We start from the raw sequence: 21085 nt of genomic DNA on the forward strand, positions 1-21085 counted from the left end.
GTTAAATCTGATTATAAGTGAGTTTTTTAACAGTCGTGTGCAATGGTAATTGTTTCATCCATGTAAGCTAAGCTAACGGTTAAGATTTAAGCTGAAGATATCTCAAGAATATAACGCTTTGAACATTGGAAAATAATGAACAAATTAATATTTAAAAGACATTTATTGAAGTTTGTTTAATTAATACTCTGTTTACTTTTTAAAACTTGATATCTAAAAACTTAAAAATTACTATCAAAAAGACTCTGCGAAAGTAAATCATTTCTCGTGTCTCCGTCCGGGTCTACCGGTCTATTGTCGTTATCCTTAGACATTTCTGTTATTGTAGATAAATTGGGTACAGCACAAGCGACGGGAAATAGTTTATCGAGATCAGATGCAAAGTCAAAATTTTGAGGTAAATTGGTGTTTGTATTTTCATCTTCAGACAAAAGATACCATCTTGAAGCTCTATCAGAAATTTGCTCTTGATCCGGTTCAGATAGATCTTCTGTTATAAGGCTATTGGGAGATTCCCTACTTAGCATTGGCAATGTTTCATTACAACTTACATTTGCTGGAATAGGTTGTATAACTGAAAACAAAAAAAAATGTCAAACATAAGAAAGTGAATAATTCGATTAGATAAGAGATTTTGTAGTTGATGTGGATGTGGTTGGATGTGGATATAGTTTATTAGGATACAAGTTTAATTAAAATAATGACAAAAAATTGTAACATCTGTACTTACCATTACACGAAATATTTGCAGCACTATCACCTATTAAAAGTTCACATTGTGTGTGTTTGACGAAGTCAGTGCCCGCCTGACTGTCAATTTCAATGTTATTAGAAAGATCCGAGTCAGTAACGCATATAAGAGATTTGTGACTTTCAACGTATTCTACGCTATTATCTAAACATTCGTCTGTTTGTAAACATGTTTCAGAATGGTTATGTATAAGTTCGACACTTTTGTCTAACTGCTGATGTATACTGGATTCTGTCTCATTTATTCCACTATCACCATGTACAGATTTGGTTTCTCTATTATTATCTTGTTTTCTTAAAATTTCCCTCGAATGACTTCTAGCTTTAGGTCTGAGAATTTTAACTTTGATAATATCTTCTTTTTTCTTTCTACCTCTTGAATTTCGCGGTTTTGTAGTTTGATTGGCAGATTCTGGATTTAAATATTCCACGTTAGATGAATTGCATGTTAACGGGGGACACGATCTCCTTGCACTTTGTGAACAAGAATCTGTATGTTCTTCTTCGATAAATGCTTCTATACTAGGGTTTTTCTTTTTTGTCTTTTTACTGATTTGGCGCTTTAGTGGCGTAGAACAACGTTTATTTGATCTTTTGTTCTTGTCAACTTCTATGCCATTATCTACATCCATTGCACTGCTGTCTCTAGGCACTATAATTTGTGGTATTGGTTGTATTTTTTTCGTACTTTCTAGAAGCAGATTACGTATCTTTTGGTGTAAACTGTCTGATATTGTAGGATTATCTTGATTCAAATTTACTGTGCACAATTTATTTAAGATAGAATCTGTGTCCATCGCATTTTCACTGTTTTGATTGTTATTTTGTTCTGCATTTAACGTTGTAGCTTGGTTGTCGCAGTCCGGTCCCATTAATAGCATTGTCACGTCTTCATTAGTTAAAAGATCGTTATTACATTCTTCTATTTGATGTCCATGTACATTATCATCGAAGAAACCTTTCAAAGAATTTTTGTCGATGGATAAATTTTCTACAATAGATAGAATGGGAGAAGGAGGTAAAGACACATTGCTGGAACTATTACCATTAGAGGTGTTTGCAAGTGTAAGTAAATCTTTATCAGTAGAAGGTAGTTCAGCATTATTTTCACTAGCATTATTTATTATTCGTTCTAATTCCTCTGAGAATGCATTGAACACTGCATTTGTTGGGTTCATTCCGATATTTATTTTCGCTTTCGGCATCAACAACTGTAATGACTCCGATCTATAGATATCTGAGTTTGAACTGAATCCTTCCTTTTGTATTGACTTTGACAAACCAAGATTTGGACATGAGTTGCTCGATTGATCGGACATTTCGTAATAATTCAATTGACTCCTCCTACGATTATTTTTCCGACTGATTGGTCTTATTTTGTCGCTTAACGTGTTTCTTCTTAACTTTCTTTTTCTAAGCAGTTTTGGCGGACTTACATCAGAGTCCTGGTACCCTTGACTGCTTTCTATAGTGTTCAAAATCGCGGTATCCAACGTTGTAACAGCCGCGGTTTTCTTGACGCTGTTAAATATGAAAAAAAAGGGTTATGGCATGCGAACAAGCAGGAAAAGCGTCATAGGTGTTACAAATTATAAAACCATGCCGAGGGTGAAAAATGCGTGCAAAATAAATTAAAAAAAAATGAATGTACCCTTACTTAACATATAAAAAAGCCCACATTTTTTCAGGATAATTAGAAACAAATATTAATTATAATCAGGAAATAAGGTGCCATGAAAATGATGACGACTGATTTTTTTTTATTTTATCAAGCCAATATTTACTGTGCGTTACATGTCTCAGTGAAAAAAACACACTTAAACAGGTGGTTAACGAAAAACATTGCCATTCTGAAAAATCATGCACACTTTTTGGTTATAAATCTAATTACTGTCTCTGGTTAAGTCTTTTTTTAACACTTTCACTGCTACCTCGATTACAGAGTGTACTTTCATACAAAAAAGTTGTAGCAGCATGGGTGTTACTAACTTTCACAACATACCTTTTACCGCACTTGTTTTCCATCCATACTTTTAATATACAAAGCATACAAGCATTAAGCCAGATAAAGACATTGTCCAAGCCACACTTACCATACTACTTAACTACTTAACCTCTTAAGTGAAAGTTTCAAATTTGTTGAAGAAATAAAAAAACTTGATTCTAAAACAATTTATTTGCCACAATTACACACCTAATCCCATTCATACGAACATTACAGAGAAAAAATCATACTACATATTTCAAGACATGGGTACTTATATCTAAAGTTGCTAAAAATACGACAGAATTCTGTATCTAATTTTCGACTCTTAATACGAAGAAATATAAATGCACAGTAAAATATAAAAGTTAATACAAATAAATATGATTTATATCACTACTATAAATCTACTTGTACTGTCATTTCATATCTGTATGATACAATTCAATTTGAAGATATCTTTTACACAATTTTAACCTTTATATGTACTTACTTCATAATTAATTAAAATGTATATAATCGAATCAATATCCTGATACTTTTGAAAAAAAAAAACATTCTCAAAATATAGATATTTCACATTTGTGACAAAGTTCTGTTCACTTTAGCATAATTTAAAAATCAAACCGCGACTAATAATTAAAAATTTTAAAAAAGTAGATCAAAACATCCCACCGGATTACAAGAAATTGTACAAAGGGAAAGCTTTCTAATAAAATAGTCCCTAAATAAATAAATTAACTAAAAGGAGAACAACCATTTAATTAAAATATATAAATGCAAAAAGTTTCCAGATTAAGATACTTTATTTAATTTTTGATACAACTAGAAATATTATCATAGAATAATGACCAGACCATAGATAGTTTGATTCACAAACATTAAAAGGGTAAAAATGCAAAAAATCTGCAAAAATCTGATTATTCGATTGTGTATGTTAAAATGAACAGTTTGTATATCATATATGTAGACATTAATATCACTACTCACTATGTATTCTTAGTTTTTGTATGTTTCGTTTTGTTGGCGGTGGATCTCGTAGCCTTCCTGACGGAGCGCGGCGGGGAAGGGAACTTGTATCTCACGTTGGTCTCGTCCTCTGTCACATCGGCTGGCTCTTTGCTCTTCTTTGTTCTTGTAGTTACTTTACTTTCAGTGCTCTCTACAATAGAAAAAAGTTATTAAAAAAACTTGATACCTAAAAACCTAAAATAGCATAATATTCTTTAATGATAATATTTGTTACTTAAGACAAAAAACATGAATATGAAATCGAATAGTTACTCCTTCGACAAGATCAGCCCCCTTAGACATTCCTATCAATATCACTGATCGAAAAGTCAAAAATGTAAGTATGAAACTGTAAATAATATTCGATAAGTCACGTGCTTGTTACGTATTACGTATATGTACATTTCGGCAAATTTTGTTGATTCTACTAGCGTTATCTCTAATCCAAAGTCTCTTTGTCTAGGGAGGCAGTTGTTTCAACTCTAAGCATAAAAATGGAATTAAAATTTAATAATTAAGATTAAAGACACAAGAAAACATTACCCTCTTTGTCAATTGGGTAATAAAAAGTTTAGATAATTAAATTACACAGTTTTGTTAATTGGTAGTATAGATAATTAGCTTTCGTCCGTGACTCCGTCTGCGTAGAATTTAAAAAAAAAAGCAAGTAGCCATTGTGTTCTTCCAGACAATCCTCTATGTATGTGCCAAATTTTATCGACATCCATTCAGCAATTTAGGCTAAAAACTCTAGTAAACCTCCATCTGTCTAAACTTTCGCATTTATAATATTAGTTAGAAGTAAGATGTTATTGACGAATTGAACACATTTCAAAAGAACTCTATGGAGAGTCAATAATATTGAATGTCACTGAAGCAGCTATCGACGTTTTAACTTAATAAATATTCCTGACATAAAATCCACACTTAGGGTCACACTTAGTACAGTAAACAGAACATGTGGCAGTTAATTTAAATCTGCGTTTAACTCACCTCGAAGAGTATTCATGGATCTTCTTGTAACTCGTTTCGGCACAGTAGTAGGGGATGTTTTATTTTCACCATCTCCTGAAGCCAGTTTTTCCACATTCTGTTCTTTCTCCACATTTTGTACTTTCTTCATATTTCGTTCTTTCTCCACTTCATTAGATGAGTTTAATTCATTTTTCTCTATTTCTGGTGTCCGTGGGTCACTCATTATAGACTTTTTACTTATTTCTGTTTGCTCATTTCTATTATATATGGAATAAAAGATAATGGTATAAAAGAATGTCAAATATTCGAGTATTAATTTTATTTAAAACTAATATTCGCCCTCAAAGTGAGATAATAAATACGCAAGGAATTAAAAAAAAAAAACTTAGTAAGTTGTTGGTGTGTTCCAGACTATCTACATTTATGCTAAATTTCATGTATCCACACTTTCGCAATTTTTTATAGTAAAAGGAGGATCGCTTTATTTCAATATCCACCAATATTAAGATAAAAAAAATAGCATGTAATTATGTCAGCTACCCTTCAGTGAATGTCCTGTCGAAATCAGCCCAGCCGTTTCGGAGATTACAGATAGACAGACAGACAGACAAAATTTAAATGCAATTTTCGTTATCAGCAACGCAAATACATCTTCCCGAAATTTGGATTTTTTCTATTGATATACAGACAGACAGACAGACAGATAATAAGATTAGTAAGATAAATACCTTTTGGACAGTTTCGAGGAGTCACTGGATATTGACAGGGGAGTGATGCTTCTTTCAATTTTGTCGCGAGCATTGATCTCTGCAAATATCTCCGTCTCCAGTTTACTGACCGTGGCGTGCGTCACTGCTAGTCGGAAACAATAACACATTAACAAAATCTTTACTTATTTATTTTTACTAATACTAAGTATAATTAAAGTTGACTACTAGTAACTAGTGTACCAACCCAACTGTAATTAGGTAATGTATTTAAACAGTGGGGCAAAATATATTCAAATATAATATATTAACTGCAAACTTTGGGTTACATATTTTTTTTAATACTTAGGGCCTGTCCCGCTAAAATTGTAAATTACCTGATAACAATCCAACATGTAAAATATGTGACGGAAATATCGGATTTTGTTTCCTTATCAGACAGTGACGTCATGTTTAAGCTATCATCAACCAGTGGTGGGACAGGCCCTTAATATTTTATAGAGGAAATATTTGTATTGTATTGGAATAACTCAAAAATATGACACAATAAATAACTCAAAAATAAAAAAAAACGTAGAGATATTATTGATTTTTCATCCAATCGTTTAATTTGTATTTTCGGTCCCTGAATACCTTTATAGTTTTTTTTGTTAACTAATGAATTATACGTACCTGGGTCTATATGTGGTATAATTGGGGTAGACAGTCCACTGAGGCAGGTTTTAGACTGTTTCGAGGGAGGTGAAGGTTTTGATTCCGTTACAGGTTCAACTTGTTTGTGGAATATTTCATACACATGGTCAAAGATTGGGTGTAGTTGAGACCAGTGACCTTCTAATTCTATTTCCTATAAAAAAAGAATCAAAACGTTACTTCTTACTAATGTTATAAATACAAAAGTTTAGATGGAGGGATGTATGTTAGAATTTGTAGTCAAACAGCTGAACAGATTTCGATAAAATTTGGTATAGATGTAGAGGATAGTCTGGAAGAACACATAGGCTGCATACTTTTGTTTATATACAAGAAAGCTAGTATTTACATTTTATTAGTATTACAATGTTAGGTGAGTTTTTTTTTTAAAAAAATTAGTTGCATAAATTATTTTTTACCAAGTATATTACGATATCAGTAATGACAAATGAAAAAAAAATGTGATGTTTTAATATTTGCTAAAACACATACCTTATTCTGTTTCGTTATTTTAATTTTAACAGGCTCATTACGAACTACTTCTTTCGGTAACGCAGGTTCTTTTTGTACTTCTGGTGCAGTTTTATTTGGTATATTTTCTGGTATTGCTAAAAAAAATTAAATCACAGGTTTTATATTATCTAAAAGAGGATTATCTAATGTATGGTCTTTTTCCTACATGAAGTTACCCCCTAAGTTTAATAACGTGAAAACATATAACTTAAAGTGTGTCGTAAGAAGGGCTTTTTAAAGAAAGAATTATATAAAAATATACTGTGATTGCTGACATCCTACGCCACGAAGTAATGTATGTTTACGCTTTATTATATTTGTATAGATACATACCAGAAGTTTCTAGTTTAGTTTCCATTTGAGGTGTAGATATTTTCTGTTTCCTGTAATGAAAATAGTTCTGTTATGCATACGAGGTTATTTATGTACAAAAATCGTTTGCATAAAGGTAACACAAGGATTTTAAAAGATACTAATATTATAAATGTAAAAGTTTAGATGGATGTTTGTTAGAGTTTGTAACCTAAACAGCTGAACAGATTTAGATGAAATTTAGTATAGATGTAGTGGATAGTCTAAAAGAACACATAGGCTAATCGTTTTTGTTTTATCTTATTCTACGCGGACGGAGTCGCGAGCGAAAGCTAGTAATAAATAATTTGCGATACTCACTTTGGCGGACTGGGATTTGTTAGATCAACTTCTGAACATCTATCACTTTGAGGTTGATTGTTGTTTTCTGATTGGCGGAGCAGTCTGTCAAATTTAGTAAAAATAATAAATATTTTTATTCAAATGTTAAAAAACCAAAAGTGTCTAAAAAACTTACTTAGTCAATTGAGCTGCTCGTTTCTTTTCTTCAATATACTTATGTTTCCAATAAGACTCGTCTTCGTCACCTGAATCGCCTGTGAGTAAATTTATAACAAATAAATCGTAAATAGAAAAGTCTCATGAATTCTTAAAAATACATTTAAAGAAAGATATGTTAAAATAATAAACATCATTTTTTAGAAATTTATATTACAAAGTATTACAAAAATCTTACGTTCTGAAGCGTAAGTGACATATCCCTTGACTAGTTTCCCGTCTTTCACTACGGGATATATTTTCTTTCCATGCATTACAAATAAACCGCCGTTTTCTTCAAGAGAATATATTCGGGCTGGTTTTTGTCTTCTGTGGAGAAAAAAAACTTTTTATTGATGCTGAAATATTAAGGTATTTTTAAATCACAAATTAGATACTTACAGATATTTTTTTGGATGTCTGTCTTTTCGTCCACGCGGCGGAGAAACATATTCTGTGTCGCTCTCTGAAGTCCATTCACTTGAGTCTGAACTTAATAATCTGGTACTGGTAGACAAATTCACATATTCATATACTTATATAAGATATATATTCATTTTTTTTAATAAAAGGGGGGGGGGGGGCAAACAAGCTGCAGGAACACAGAGGTGGTTAACGACGCCCACGGACATCCTCAACAGAAGAACAAGAGATGTGTTGCCGACCTTTGAGGAAATTATACGCTTGCTTCTTGAAGGACCCTAAGTCATGCTGGTTTTTATTTATTTATTAAATTCTTTTGTACAAAATGACACTACACATACTTAAACTAAGACAAGAATTGCGTAAGGGCCGTATTGCTATAGGCAATTTTTTACAGGTAACCCAGTGGGACAGGAAAAGCTTAAGCTTAAAAGAGTATGTATTTGTATTTTAGAATGTATTGAAAAAACTCAAAAACTACTGGGTCACTTTCAAAAATTTTTTACCGTTAAAATCTCAATATCAGTGAATAACATCGGCTATATTGTTTAGTATTTGTTTTTAATTTTCACCAGAACAAAATCTGGAGCAATACCTAGTATTACATATATTACATTTTCGCCTCCCTTGTGCTCCATAATCTCTGCCTACTATTATAGAACTATGATATTTCTTCTTACCGTGGTTGTCGAGGCGCCGATTTCCGATGACTTATGCGTCGTTTACGGCCGTGTCTGGTTGCACCTTAAAATATTATTTACTTTAATATATGGCAGAGTATAAACACACTTTTTTAAAGGTATAAGCAAATTGTTATGTCACATTACACAATACAAGCTTCAAGATAGAAGTAAAATGTGCACATCGACTTATCTAAGTTTCCCTAGATAAAAAAAACATGTGCATTTTTCAATAATCAATTCTTTTTTTTATTAATGAAGACCATTATATTTTGTAACGTTATTTAATAGTGTTTTAAGAAAAAAATGATATCTACTTAACTGTAAGCCAACCCATGCCACACTTAAAGCTTATATAACTTACCGCTAGAAAATCCAAACACATTAGCTAATATTTTCTCCCTTTCAGATTTAATGGGAACTCTGTGTACCGGTGGAGATTTTCTTTTAAGTTCACTCTCTGAGTGCGATTCTGAGTGGGATGTTAACTGTAATATATCGTTATCGGAATTTTTGGTTTCTGTATTTCTTTCTTTCGGCCTTTCTCTGGTTTCTGGTACACCTGCGTCACTTGATTCGGTGTATCTGGTCGATGTAAACTCTTCTTCATACAAGCTGACACTTTTCAAGCAAGGATTTTGAATCTCGGGGCTGATATTCTTTGTAGGCTGTATTTTTGTTACATCTGTTGCTGGAATTTCATCCTCATTGATCTCTGTTACTTTTTCTAACTCCTTTGTGTTTCTATCAGGTATGCTTTCCTCTTTCTTTTCTGTATTAGCCATTTTTAATTTTTTAGGCTTAGGTTTTGAATATGTTTTTGTTACAATGTTATTGTCTTTCTGATTTTCTTTAATTCCAACATCAGTATCAGACACTGAAAAAGGCTTTGAATTTTTTATTAAACTCCTTTTACCTTTTGGAACTGCTGGACCTTGAGAAGTTGCCCGTTTCCTTTTATTTGATTCGTTAATTTTGAATTGCGCTTCTTTGTCTTTTTCAGTAGGTTTAGACTGATTGTCTTTATTATTCTCAGTAGATTTGGACTGATTTTCTTTACTATTCTCAGTAGATTTAAACTGATTTTCCTCATAATTCTCAGTAAGTTTGGACTGATTGTCTTTATTCTCAGTAGATTTGGACTGATTTTCTTGACTATTCTCAGTAGTTTTAGACTCATTATGTTTGGTTTGACTGACCATTTCACATTGAGTATTTAAAGCTTCTTGATTATTAGGAATTATTGAGTCTGTTGTATTACCAGTTGTATTTTGAGTTATAATCTCCTCACCATTGTTTATCTTCTCAGGTTCATTTTGTATAGAATTTCTGATATCTTCTGCATTGTTAGAAGTCACAATTTCTTTGTTTTTGTCTGTATCGATAAAAGTCACTTGTTCTGAAGCAAGGTCACTAGAACTTTGGACAGTTACAACATCTTCCGTTGATGTGATTTCCTGAACAGATGTTTCGGTTGCGGTTTGTGTCACCTGCCCTGTCTTATTCAATTGCTCATTGTTTTCTATTGTAACTTCATTATCTTGATCATTTACATTCTTTTCAGATTGATCTGGGGATACATTTTGATCGCATACATCTTCTGTGTCCGAAATTACAATTGCCTCTGTTGTTTCATTAATGGCTTTAGAACTTTCAGTGTTAATATTTTCCACGATTTCCATCTTAGATACAGTATCTGACTCTTCATCGGTTGCAAAATCATTAATTACATCTTGGATTGCAGGTATCAGTGGTTCTGAATAAGTTATGAAATCGCGTAATGATTTTTGTGTTGTTTGACTGCTGTTATTTTTCTCGTCATTTATACCTTCCAATTCCTTTTGTATATCTTCAGCAGTATCATAACAAGTATCAATTACAACAGTTTCAGCTGATGATCTATGCTGGGTTATGGTTTTTGTAGATATTGTATCCTCACCTGATTTCTTTCCACTTGCATTAGCATTGCTTGTACTGGGATGCTCTGTATTTATTGCCTGCTCAACTAAAAATTATAATCAAATTTATTTATAATATTTACTTTTTTAAATAACTTTTTATTGAGAATCTTTAATACACTTACTATCTATGTTTGATTCTTCACTTACAGTCCTTATTTCTAGCTTGTTGTTGAGTTTTGCTTCTACATCATACCTTGAATATTAAACATTAGTTAAATATAATAACTATACCAATTTCCCATAACATATTCACAAATAAATATACCAACATTGATTTATTTAGTTGCTGTATAATGTATAGTTAATAATTATTAAAGTTCAATAATCCATAAAATTGTATAAAATGTGGTTTTTACTTTATTTAATTTGTTAAGATCTCAGTATATTAATCTAATTTCTTACTGGAACAACACATACCCTCCTAATATATTTTTTATCCATCATAGACAATGCAGCAACAGCAAATGATACCTAAAAGTCAAAGAATAGTTGATACCTAATAATGTTCTATTACTTACCCATTTCTAAAACTGCTGATCTGTGTCACTGATAATTGATAATATGGATTATGAATATCAGGGAGAATACGCTTTAGAAATGTTTCTTTCAAACTTTGCCATGTCCGATCTAAAACCTAGAAATAAATTAAAAAAAGTAGAAGGTAATACACTGTTCCAGTGGTTATTAATCCTTAATTACTGAGAGAATTACATATGCAAGGTTTTTTAATCTTTTACTGTTTCTTTTATTGAATGAAACAATGAAAATATTGGAGAAATTACCTCAAAATTTTATTTTTAAATCAAGCTTAACACTACTTTGGTTTAGGACACTTTTAGTGGAATAAAACCGAAAATCAACTTTATAGTGAATTTTTCATCAATAAAGCATTCATTAAGGTAAAAATCTGCAATGTGACTTACCTTTGACCTTTCAAAATCCACCCACATCTTTCTACCCTTTATTTCGTTGTAAGCCTTGTGTTCTGTCAAATAATCCACTATGGATTTCATTTCTTTTATTGTATATGCTTTCCTGAAACAAAATTGTTATGAATACATTTAAACATCAAATTTTTTTACCGTGAGCACAAATAACATACATATTTATCCTTCTGTTCATAAACTGAAAACTGGCATAAAACATAAGAGGTATAAGAAAAAATAGACGTGATTATTACAACCATGAAAATGTAGTTATTTTAAAGTAAGTTTATAAATGAAGAAATAAAATTAGTGTTAGATTGCAATATATTATCTTATTGTGTTTGTTTACTTGTTTTTGCTTGTAACTTACCCCGACATTTTGGAGGGTTCTTCCTTGATACCGGCTTCTAATATAAAATTTTACTAATTGCTTTAACTACCGCATGTTAGAAAAGAAAAGTCAAAAAATAATTTAATAAATATATGGAGACAAAATGAGCACAATTTATGAATTTTAATAATCAATCTTTAATCACAAATAACAATACGACGGAAAAACTAGTCAACAACTCAAAATGAAATCGACGCTTGATAATAAAGAATATAAAATCTAAATAAACTGTATTTGACAGGTGAGTTTATCTTTAAAAATGGGAAATTAGATGAACGTTGTAATACACAGTCGTAAATAAAAACCTAAGGGTTTTTATTTTTATGTATAATGATAATTAATATTTTGAAAACGTTGTTAACCTTATTTTAAACTGATAAAATGGATGGGTCATTGATGGGAAAAGAGCGAAATAACAGTTTTTGCTTAGTTAGAACTTAACCTATTCACAGGTAATTGTATCTCTAACATTAGTTTGAATCCTCAATTCTCACACCACTATCATGTGATATCTTCAGCGTTAAAATGGCGAAACTCAGAAAGCCACAAAATAATACTTTTAGCCTGTCTATATACTATTTTACAATATCTCTAATCACTTATTTGTATCTGTGTATTGAATAAACTATAACTTCACAGATATCTATAATCTGTGAGGTATTAGATTAGATTTGACGTTGATTGTTAATGTTTTGTTTTGGTTTGTTTTTCCCAGTTTTTTACAACTATTTAACACTCATTTTAAATTAGAATAAAAATACCTTACTAATAATATGTCTCGGCAATCAAATTATTTATCTATATCGGATATATTGGTTACTAATGAAAAAATACCTTGTAAACTTCTACATGATTTGCCTAAAATGGGTAACAATCAACTTAAGCATACAAATATTTCCTATTCAAATATCTTTAGTGAATATTATGGAAATTTTTGATATTTCTAGGATTCTTAGATCCTTCATCAACTGAAGATGATTTGAAAATGGGAACAAACGTTGAAATACCTCTGTGGCTAGCGGAATCTTTATATTTCCGAAGACCTCCATTGGTTAGTGTTGACCTGCCAAAAATATATAAAGAAGCATATAGAGAAATACTGAATGCAGATGCATGTACAGTAGACTTGCATAAATTAGGTCAACATTTTTATGAACTTGGCTGTTATATAGCAAAACATGATATAAAAGGTGAAGTTGCTAATACACTGATTAATGTGAGTATTTTTGTTAATTACCCTCTTTTTTGTTGAGATTGTGAGATAACTAAGTTTGATATTTAAGCCTGAGGCTGTTACTTAAAACAACCTTTAAAATTTTGTCAAGTTTCATGCTCTACCAATCATACTTCATACCAATATTATAAAAGTCTGAGGTTAGATAGATGGATCAATGTTTGTTGTAGCCTAAACGGCTAAACAGATTTCAATGAAATTTGGTATAGATGTTAGGGTAGTCTGGAAGAACACAGTCTTTATTTAGTATTTTGTACTTACTTTTGGTTTTTTCTAAGTCCATGCGGACAAAATCTAGTAAGTCAATAATTTTTGGTTGTCATGTAAATTGTTTTTGTAAAATTACAGACTTTCAGGCAAAGGTTTCGTATGATATTATCTGCTAGTTCTTCAAGTGATTCCATCAGTTCATTGCAACCATTATCGGAAAGTGAAAGGGAACGCACAGCTGCTGCTGCGGTGACTGAAAAAGCTTTATCCCTATGGTTGCAGAGAGGAGACTGTCCATTAAGCACTGCTAATATGGTCGCTAGTCATAGGAAACGGAAAAGAGCTGAAATGGAAATGTTTTGAAATGTTATAAGAAATTTTGGAAGTCTCACTTGTTTATTGTCTTTAAGAATTCTTGTTTGTTAAGTAAATACTAAAGATAATATAAATACGGAAATTTAGATGGATGAAAGGATGTTACTATGTGTCTCCATGACACAATAATGGATCCCACTGAAGAAATGTTGAACACAGGCTTCTATTTGTTTTTTTTTTTAAATATTGCGCAGACATTGCCACAGTTGACAGCTAGTGTTTAATTATTTCAATAATGTGAATGAGTATGAATGAATATTTAAATAATTTATCTTGTAAGTAAAAACAAATAAAAGTGTAGTTTAAATATATATTTGATTATTTTCCTCTTATGCATTTAACTTATTACATAATACAAGATAGATTAAGGTGTTTTCTTTACTTCTTAAAGAAAAAATACTTTAAAATAATTAGATTACACAGAGAGTAATAAATATTTATTGCATGTTAAATACATTCATTCTTAAATTCCCCAAAAACTGTATATTATACAAAGATGTTTATTATATTACCTCATATAGTGTTACTTGATTCAATATTAAAATTTATCAAATATTTTGAGATCACAACTATGAACAAATTACAATTAAATTATGTTACACTCATTATTACATAAGAATAGTGAATTAGTTTCACTAAAAATTCGAAAGCCAATAAATAGCAGCTATTTTTTTGGATTAAAAACCTATAAATTTATAGTTAGTGCAAGGTTTTAACTACAATAAAGAAAATTAATACACACTATTATTACATTTTTTGCATAAATCTATTGCTGCTAAAGAGTAGAGGTCACAGTTTTAGTTTATACACAAGCTACAATTTACTTTATAAATGAAAATATTACAGCTAAACAAGTGTAAGAGAATCCCTACTATATAGGCAGCAGAAATATAAGAAATTATTTAATTAGCAGCCTACCATACAGAGTAGCAAACATTTCCAATTTAAGTAATCATCCAATTATTATATAACATTCAGTAAAATGGTTGATGCTTATACTTGATTAAAAAGTATTACCAAACTGGACTCTGAAAATTCTTCTATATCAAGAACATACCAACCCTACACATAATTACTATAAATTAATAATTACATTGCATAATTACTATTAAACTATTCAATAAATTAATAATTACACTTTCTTAAATACATGTTATGGTAAAATTATGAATAAATTTCAATTCATTACATTTACTGTAACATATACATCACTTAAGTTTCTCTGTCACAATTCTACACTTCTTTGTCTTTATCACAAAATAATAGTTCTGATGTACATTTGTACGGGTGTATTGATTGTTAACATCTGTCATTCTTCACAGATGGATTAAGGTCATGGAAGTAGGCATGGGCCATCGCATCATCTGCAGGCATTCTTAAAGCTGGGTTACAGGTTAGCAGTCTGGCTAAAAGATCTCGACCCCTGGCTGGTAATCGAGGAACAACTTGTGCGATACCCAAGCTAGGCTGGTATACTGGTAAAGGCTTGTAATCAGGCAACTGTGTCACTCCAGGCCATGTATCTTCATTTGGAGTGCCTAAAACAGTTTATTAATTAACATATAGTTATAAATATTAATTCTTTTGTACGAGACAGTTGAGTAGGACATAAATTAGTAAAAAATATAAAATAGTAAACAAGGTATCTTACCAAGTAATTTAAAAATCCTTTTGAGTTGATCATCTACATCAGATCCAGGGAATAATGGTCGGCCAGAATTAGCTAATTCAGCGAAAATGCATCCTGCTGACCACATATCAATACTAGTAGTATATAACTTAGCTCCAAACAAAACGTCTGGTGGTCTATACCACAAAGTGACTACTTCTGCTGAGTAACATTTGACAGGTATACCAAAAGCTCTTGCTAAGCCAAAATCGGCCAACTTAAGTTCTCCATTTTTATTAATCAAGAGATTCTGTGGCTTCAAATCACGATGTAAAACATTGTGACTGTGACAAAAAGCTAATCCTCTGAGTAACTGATACATGAATGACTTCACCACATCAAGATCAATTTCACCATTGAGACTATCAAAATACTTTTTTAAATCTTGGTCACAATGTTCAAATACTAAAGTCAACTTCTTTTCACTGTGCAACACGTCGTAAAGACGAACAATATTCTTGTGTTTAAGTTCTTTGAGAAGGCATATTTCGCGTAAGGCAGACGATGGAACACCTTCATCGTCGTCATCTAACCTCACTCGTTTTAATGCTACTATTTCGTGAGTTTCTTTATTTTTTGCTTTAAAAACGGTCCCGTATGTGCCTTCCCCGATTTTCTCAAGTTTTTCGTATTTCTGCATCACGGATAGTGTAAATAGAAAAGGTAGTTGAAGTAAAGGCACTAGTATTATTTATCGTAATTACTTCAGTCACAAGCTTCGCAAGAATATATAACTGCAAAAAGTATAAAAAGTTAATCCTGTATTTTGGTATTTTATCTTAATAATAAATTATGAAATTTTTTATACGAAAAATCAGAATTTTATATAGGTCTACAAGGATCTTGTGGCATATTTTTGACATTGACAAGGGGGCCTACTAGTACTAGTACTTAAGAGTTACCAGCAAGGTACTTTTGCCACATTTAAAGAAAATTCTCTGTTTGGAGAAAAAGACACAAATCGTAAAGAAAGTACGAGAAGGGAACTAACAACACAACAAATATGACTATTACCCTGACATTGTTAGTTCCCAAAATAGCAGGGAGCCATATGGTTCTAGTAGATCTATGTATAGTAGTTGGGCTTACTTTTTTTAAATTAATTAACAAGTTAAGAATAATCACTTACTAGTAATTAAGTAAATCAATATAAATGTCCGGAAATGCATGCCATCGGAAAGTTTTTAACATTGATTTCATAGTAAAGGTTGTTTCCATAATCTACTGCCAATACTTAAAAGTTGATCTGTGGCTTCTGCGCAGGAAATTTGACATTTTGATTTTCAAATCACAAATTCATTCATTTCCAATTTTATATTTCATTCATTACAATTCGTCAACAAAAAGTCAATCCACTCCAGAAAGTTGAATTGTCATCTTGTACACGTATTTTGATATATATAAATATTGTAATGTGTGAAATTTATTGATTCTATAAAAATATAATCTATTTTACTTGTGATATAAATTTTGAAGGTGCGTATTTGCCTTAACTTACATTCTTTGCTTTTAGATTGTATTGGTTTGCACGTTCAGCTTTGATAAAATCACCATTATTTTACGACGTTTATTTAACACGCAAATCACGAGACTTTTTATAGATGAGTGAAGGAGAAAAGCCTATGGTGGACAAGTCGGAGAGTAGCTCATTCGAGGACCTAGCATCTGCGGCGGCTCATGAAATCGAAGAAGCGAAGTTAGCAGAAGCGGCTGCTGCGGAGAAAGAAAAGTCAGCCGAGACGCAAAAAGACGAATGGCAAGATCTTTTAGGATCTGGTGCACTTCTTAAAAAGGTAAATATTTTGTAGTGTGCTATCATGCTAGTGTTTTCTTGATTTTTTAAATTAATGTTTTTTGTAGATTATAAAGTCAGGCGATGATTCCGAAGGTTTGAGACCACATAGAGGCGACATTTGCAGAATCAGTTACGAAATTAAAATCAAGGATAGTAATGAAGATTATTTTGAAAAGAGAGATCATGTCAAAATATACCTAGGTGATAATGAGGTAAGTAAATATGTGCAATATTGTCATTGTCATCCTTTCCTAATGAAACTAATAATAATATTGTTATCTTATCATTCTAACAGTGATTATGTATACTTGGTTCCTTTGTCCTTTTGGGATTTTAAAGTATGACTATAAAACATTACAATGATTATATAAACTTTACATATTTACTAGTATATAAATATGTGCAATTTTTCAGTACATATTTAATGATTATCACTTATTTACCATAATAGTTATCTTAATCAAGATCTATTCAGAAATACTTTATTCACAAGCTATATAAATTGCACATATAAATTGCAACCACAAAAATAAAGATAAACCTAACATGTTACTGAAGCTTATAAATTCTGAAATGTACAGAAAAACTTTTTTTTACATAACTACAACAGAAAAATCTAATAGAATAATAACAGTCATGTATTAAATTTGATGTATCACTGTATATAATTTAGGTCATCAATTTTAATCACATCTACATGTCTAAGAATAGTTGTTTTAACCACAAAAACTGTATTTCAGGTTCTTCAAGGTCTAGATCTAGCTCTGACACTTATGTACAAAGGGGAAGCATGTCACCTTCACATGGCTCCTCGTTTTGGCTATGGAGAGTCTGGTTTGAAGCCCGGAGAGAGCTTGGGTTTGATAGGCGAAGCTGACGGACCAAAGTATAATGGTTCTGTCATAGGACCTGATACTTGGCTGGAGGCTAAGCTGGAACTGCATGACTGGTCTGAGGAGCCAGAACACGAGACTCTGTCTATAGCGGAGAGGATGGAAATAGGGTATGTACTTACTAATTGCATTTTGTGTGAAAATTTATAAATATGGGTAGGAAATTAAGTTCCTCTACAAATGTACAAATGTTTATTATGATTTCTACTATAAAATTCATATAAAAATATATTACGAACTATTTTTTTAAAGCATAAGAGATAATTTGTTCCAACAGTGGAAGCGGAGTGTAAAGTTTTCTGTATAAAATTAATGTAAATTGTGTCAAGGTCGTGTTTGTTTCACAGTTCATTGTCACTTGATTAACAAAGTTTTGTGATTGTATCGAATTTAAATTTTAACTAACATGTCATTGATTTTGTACTTTGTGTAGTAATTTTACATTTATAGTGCTACATATCCGACCCAATAAGCTGATGTTCATTTTTGTTATAAAATATTAAAAGCTTTATAGGAAATGACACAAAAACATGACAAGAAAATATGCTTTACTGTATGCAAAGCATCTTTTGTCATTTATTATAGATTAACAGGGGCATCCCCCTATTATATTTGAAATATTGGAATACAGCTAGCCCAATTGCTATTTCAATATTTCAAACCACTTTATTTTGACAAATATGTGACAAATTCATTTTGTTAGTTGAACCAACAAAGTTTGAAATTATTGAAAAAACAGTAAACAATAGGAACACAGTCATATGTATTACTAGTTTGTATTTCTAGAACAACTCCTGTCCTGAATTTGTACTAGGTTTGTGCCATGTTTCAAACCCTTTGTTAAATTCAGTACGATTGAGGTCAAGGTCTTGAATAATTATTAAAAATGACCATAGGAATTTGAACTTATGACCTTGTAATTATCAGTTTATTTGGGTAAAGACTGTGAGAAATTATTTGTTATCTGTTAACAAATAAATTACAGGACTCTGTACAGGGTTCAGTTGTTATCAGTGTTAATTAATTATTACACAATGCTAATGGGGATATATGATGTACATTATTAATGTATGATAATGGTCTATGTATAGTTAAATATAATAATAATATAACAGTGGTAGTGCCCGCTTTAACATCTTAGCAGTGCAGGGCCGGCACGCCCGGTGTAATACCACGACCACACAGAATACAGGCGTGAAATGGAAGCAATTCCGCGTTTCGTCTGATGAGTGTGGTTCCGGAGGCCTATTTTAAGTCCCTTTCTCTTTACCACCCTTTTCTTATGAGAGGATGGGAAGGAGAAGTGGATATGACGATGGAGGAGATGCATAGGAAGAGGAATTATCATCTTTATGTGCGTCTCCTCCTCCATCGGATAGGCGACGCATCTGCAATTGCAGATGTCTATGGGCAGCGGTTGCTTCGCCATTTTGGCGAATTCAGGTGGCCACTTGCTCGTTTGCCACCTTATGTTATAAAAAAATAAATTATAATACTACCATTATTCCGATAGTCGTTTCGGTAAACGGGCTAATAGCGAAGAGCTTCGACCAACACCTCAAGAAGCTCTCGCTAGACAGTTGGATTAAGGGCCCGATTCAAAAGGCGGTTATTTGAGAAACCACTTGAATAGTGAGGAGGTTCCTGTCTCTGCAGCCCTGACCACTGGTTGCTTAAGTCATCGGATTCCGCAGCCAGTGGACTTCTATTTTTTATATAATATGTTTCATATTTTTTATTTTTTTTTTTAATAAAAAATCATGTAAAATGTGTTATATATTAAAATAAGACATTAAAGATATTAGAGATTATTAATATATAATGTTAAATTTAAAAAATTAAGACTGTTCTAGTAAATTGATTTTAAGTAAAAACTTAGAAATAGCTTATTTTAAACTATGTTAGTGGGTTAGACTGAAGAAAGTATAGATGGATTGTGTGAAAGGGATTGGATTCAGATACTACGTCTCATAGAAAGGTATAGAAGAGCAGCATGTTCTGTGCGACCTGCCATAAGGATGAAGTCAAGTTGATGATTATGTTAGTGTGTTTAAACTATGCTTTTAAGTAACAATTTAAGTTACAAACTTGGTAATGACTGTTTATTGTTTTTTCAGTATTAGTACTATGCTTTTAAGCTACTATATTTTTCTGATTTTGACTTGTGGGCTTTCATCTTATTCACTAAACGATATTAGGGTTTAGTTATTATGTTTTTTAATGTAATATAATTTGTTAGTATTCGTCGTCGTACCCGTGGCAACTGGTGGTATGGTCGTGGGGAGCCTCAATTAGCGATACAATTGTACCGGCGAGCGCTGGACGTGCTGGATGAGAGTGAGGGTGGTATTACTGATCCCACACCCTCCGGAGAGCTGGCACAAACGTCTGACGCACTGCAGGAACTGCTGGAGGAACGCCTCAGAGTTCATAACAACATGGCCGCTGCACAATTAAAAGCTGGAGCTTTTGATGCTGCACTACAGGTATGACAAAACTTGAATATAGTACTAATAGTGATGCTTATCCAAACTAATATTATAAAGAAAAAAATGTATTTTTGTTTGTGTTATAATAACTCAAAAACTACAAAAATTCTCTTACCATTAAAAAGCTATATTATCAATGAGAGTATCATAGGTATTATTTTTTAAATTCCCGCGGGCGAAGTGCGAAATTGTCATAAGTTCCATCTTTTGTTATATAAGTAAACTATGTAATGAAAAGTTAAAAAATGAAATAAGAACATTTAAATACAAATATATTGATATGATTTTGATGGGTTTGAAGCCATTGAAGATCTGTCAATAGAGTTAATAGTGAGTTTATGTGAAAAATATTTCTAGAGAAGTGTCTATGTCTATATAATTTTTAATCTCTGAGGGATGGGCTCAATATTTATTAAAAGTGAGAGAGAGAGATAGAGAGAGACGGAGGGAGAGAGATAGAGAGAATCTCCGAGTGAGTTGATGAAAGTCTATGAGAAGTACGGAGCAGTGAGAAGGCGGTGTACGTAGGCGGTGACGCGCGTGCTGGCGTGCCAGCC

At 31.8% G+C, this 21085-nt stretch overlaps 4 protein-coding genes across 6 annotated transcripts; 2 read left to right on the forward strand and 2 right to left on the reverse strand.

The window, feature by feature from the left end:
• Nucleotides 1-165: 165 nt before the first annotated feature.
• Nucleotides 166-12075, reverse strand: LOC106102418 (microtubule-associated protein futsch-like). 3 transcript variants are annotated; one of them, XM_013281889.1, is made up of 18 exons: nucleotides 11843-12075; nucleotides 11470-11581; nucleotides 11065-11180; nucleotides 10669-10739; nucleotides 10525-10590; nucleotides 8586-8649; nucleotides 7885-7989; nucleotides 7682-7812; nucleotides 7463-7541; nucleotides 7306-7389; nucleotides 6967-7016; nucleotides 6613-6728; nucleotides 6100-6274; nucleotides 5449-5575; nucleotides 4739-4977; nucleotides 3725-3896; nucleotides 731-2271; nucleotides 166-574 (listed from the first exon to the last, which is right to left on the reverse strand). In XM_013281889.1, exons 1-18 carry the CDS (start codon nucleotides 11848-11850, stop codon nucleotides 222-224), a joined length of 3609 nt encoding a protein of 1202 aa, XP_013137343.1. In that variant the 5' UTR covers nucleotides 11851-12075; the 3' UTR covers nucleotides 166-221. The 3 variants fall into 3 exon arrangements, with proteins under 3 accessions (XP_013137343.1, XP_013137340.1, XP_013137341.1); XM_013281886.1 differs by having other exon boundaries at nucleotides 8950-10590; nucleotides 11843-12072; XM_013281887.1 differs by having other exon boundaries at nucleotides 5449-5572; nucleotides 8950-10590; nucleotides 11843-12071.
• A 506-nt stretch (nucleotides 12076-12581) lies between these two features.
• Nucleotides 12582-13967, forward strand: LOC106102234 (DNA replication complex GINS protein PSF3). Its single transcript, XM_013281655.1, has 3 exons — nucleotides 12582-12730; nucleotides 12811-13079; nucleotides 13446-13967. The coding sequence occupies exons 1-3, from the start codon at nucleotides 12637-12639 to the stop codon at nucleotides 13668-13670; spliced, it is 588 nt and encodes a 195-aa protein (XP_013137109.1). The 5' UTR covers nucleotides 12582-12636; the 3' UTR covers nucleotides 13671-13967.
• Nucleotides 13968-14817: 850 nt separating this feature from the next.
• Nucleotides 14818-16174, reverse strand: LOC106102176 (cyclin-dependent-like kinase 5). The gene is made up of 2 exons (XM_013281587.1): nucleotides 15334-16174; nucleotides 14818-15220 (listed from the first exon to the last, which is right to left on the reverse strand). Exons 1-2 carry the CDS (start codon nucleotides 15989-15991, stop codon nucleotides 14982-14984), a joined length of 897 nt encoding a protein of 298 aa, XP_013137041.1. The 5' UTR covers nucleotides 15992-16174; the 3' UTR covers nucleotides 14818-14981.
• A 458-nt stretch (nucleotides 16175-16632) lies between these two features.
• Nucleotides 16633-21083, forward strand: LOC106102121 (peptidyl-prolyl cis-trans isomerase FKBP5; the record flags this gene model as incomplete). Its single annotated transcript, XM_013281531.1, has 6 exons — nucleotides 16633-16827; nucleotides 16953-17144; nucleotides 17212-17358; nucleotides 17887-18149; nucleotides 20279-20525; nucleotides 21057-21083. Coding segments are annotated over exons 2-6 (876 nt in total), but the record flags the coding sequence as incomplete, so codon positions are not given.
• Between the last annotated feature and the right edge of the window lie 2 nt (nucleotides 21084-21085).

Source organism: Papilio polytes, unplaced genomic scaffold (genome assembly GCF_000836215.1).
Source record: "Papilio polytes unplaced genomic scaffold, Ppol_1.0 DF823923.1, whole genome shotgun sequence".
Lineage (NCBI taxonomy): Eukaryota > Metazoa > Arthropoda > Insecta > Lepidoptera > Papilionidae > Papilio > Papilio polytes.

What these genes read in the sequence shown, in the direction of transcription:
- LOC106102176 (XM_013281587.1), bottom strand. Translation starts at nt 15,991, where the DNA reads ATGCAGAAATACGAAAAACTTGAGAAAATCGGGGAAGGCACATACGGG. An exon ending in AAGGATTTTTAAATTACTTG is followed by an intron (nt 15,221 to 15,333) that starts GTAAGATACCTT and finishes AAACTGTTTTAG; the next exon opens with GCACTCCAAATGAAGATACA.
- LOC106102234 (XM_013281655.1), top strand. Translation starts at nt 12,637, where the DNA reads ATGTCTCGGCAATCAAATTATTTATCTATATCGGATATATTGGTTACT. An exon ending in ACATGATTTGCCTAAAATGG is followed by an intron (nt 12,731 to 12,810) that starts GTAACAATCAAC and finishes TGATATTTCTAG; the next exon opens with GATTCTTAGATCCTTCATCA. An exon ending in TTGCTAATACACTGATTAAT is followed by an intron (nt 13,080 to 13,445) that starts GTGAGTATTTTT and finishes GTAAAATTACAG; the next exon opens with ACTTTCAGGCAAAGGTTTCG.
- LOC106102418 (XM_013281886.1), bottom strand. An exon ending in TGGATTTTGAAAGGTCAAAG is followed by an intron (nt 11,181 to 11,469) that starts GTAAGTCACATT and finishes ATTTATTTCTAG; the next exon opens with GTTTTAGATCGGACATGGCA. An exon ending in ACAAAAACTAAGAATACATA is followed by an intron (nt 2,272 to 3,724) that starts GTGAGTAGTGAT and finishes CATATTTAACAG; the next exon opens with CGTCAAGAAAACCGCGGCTG.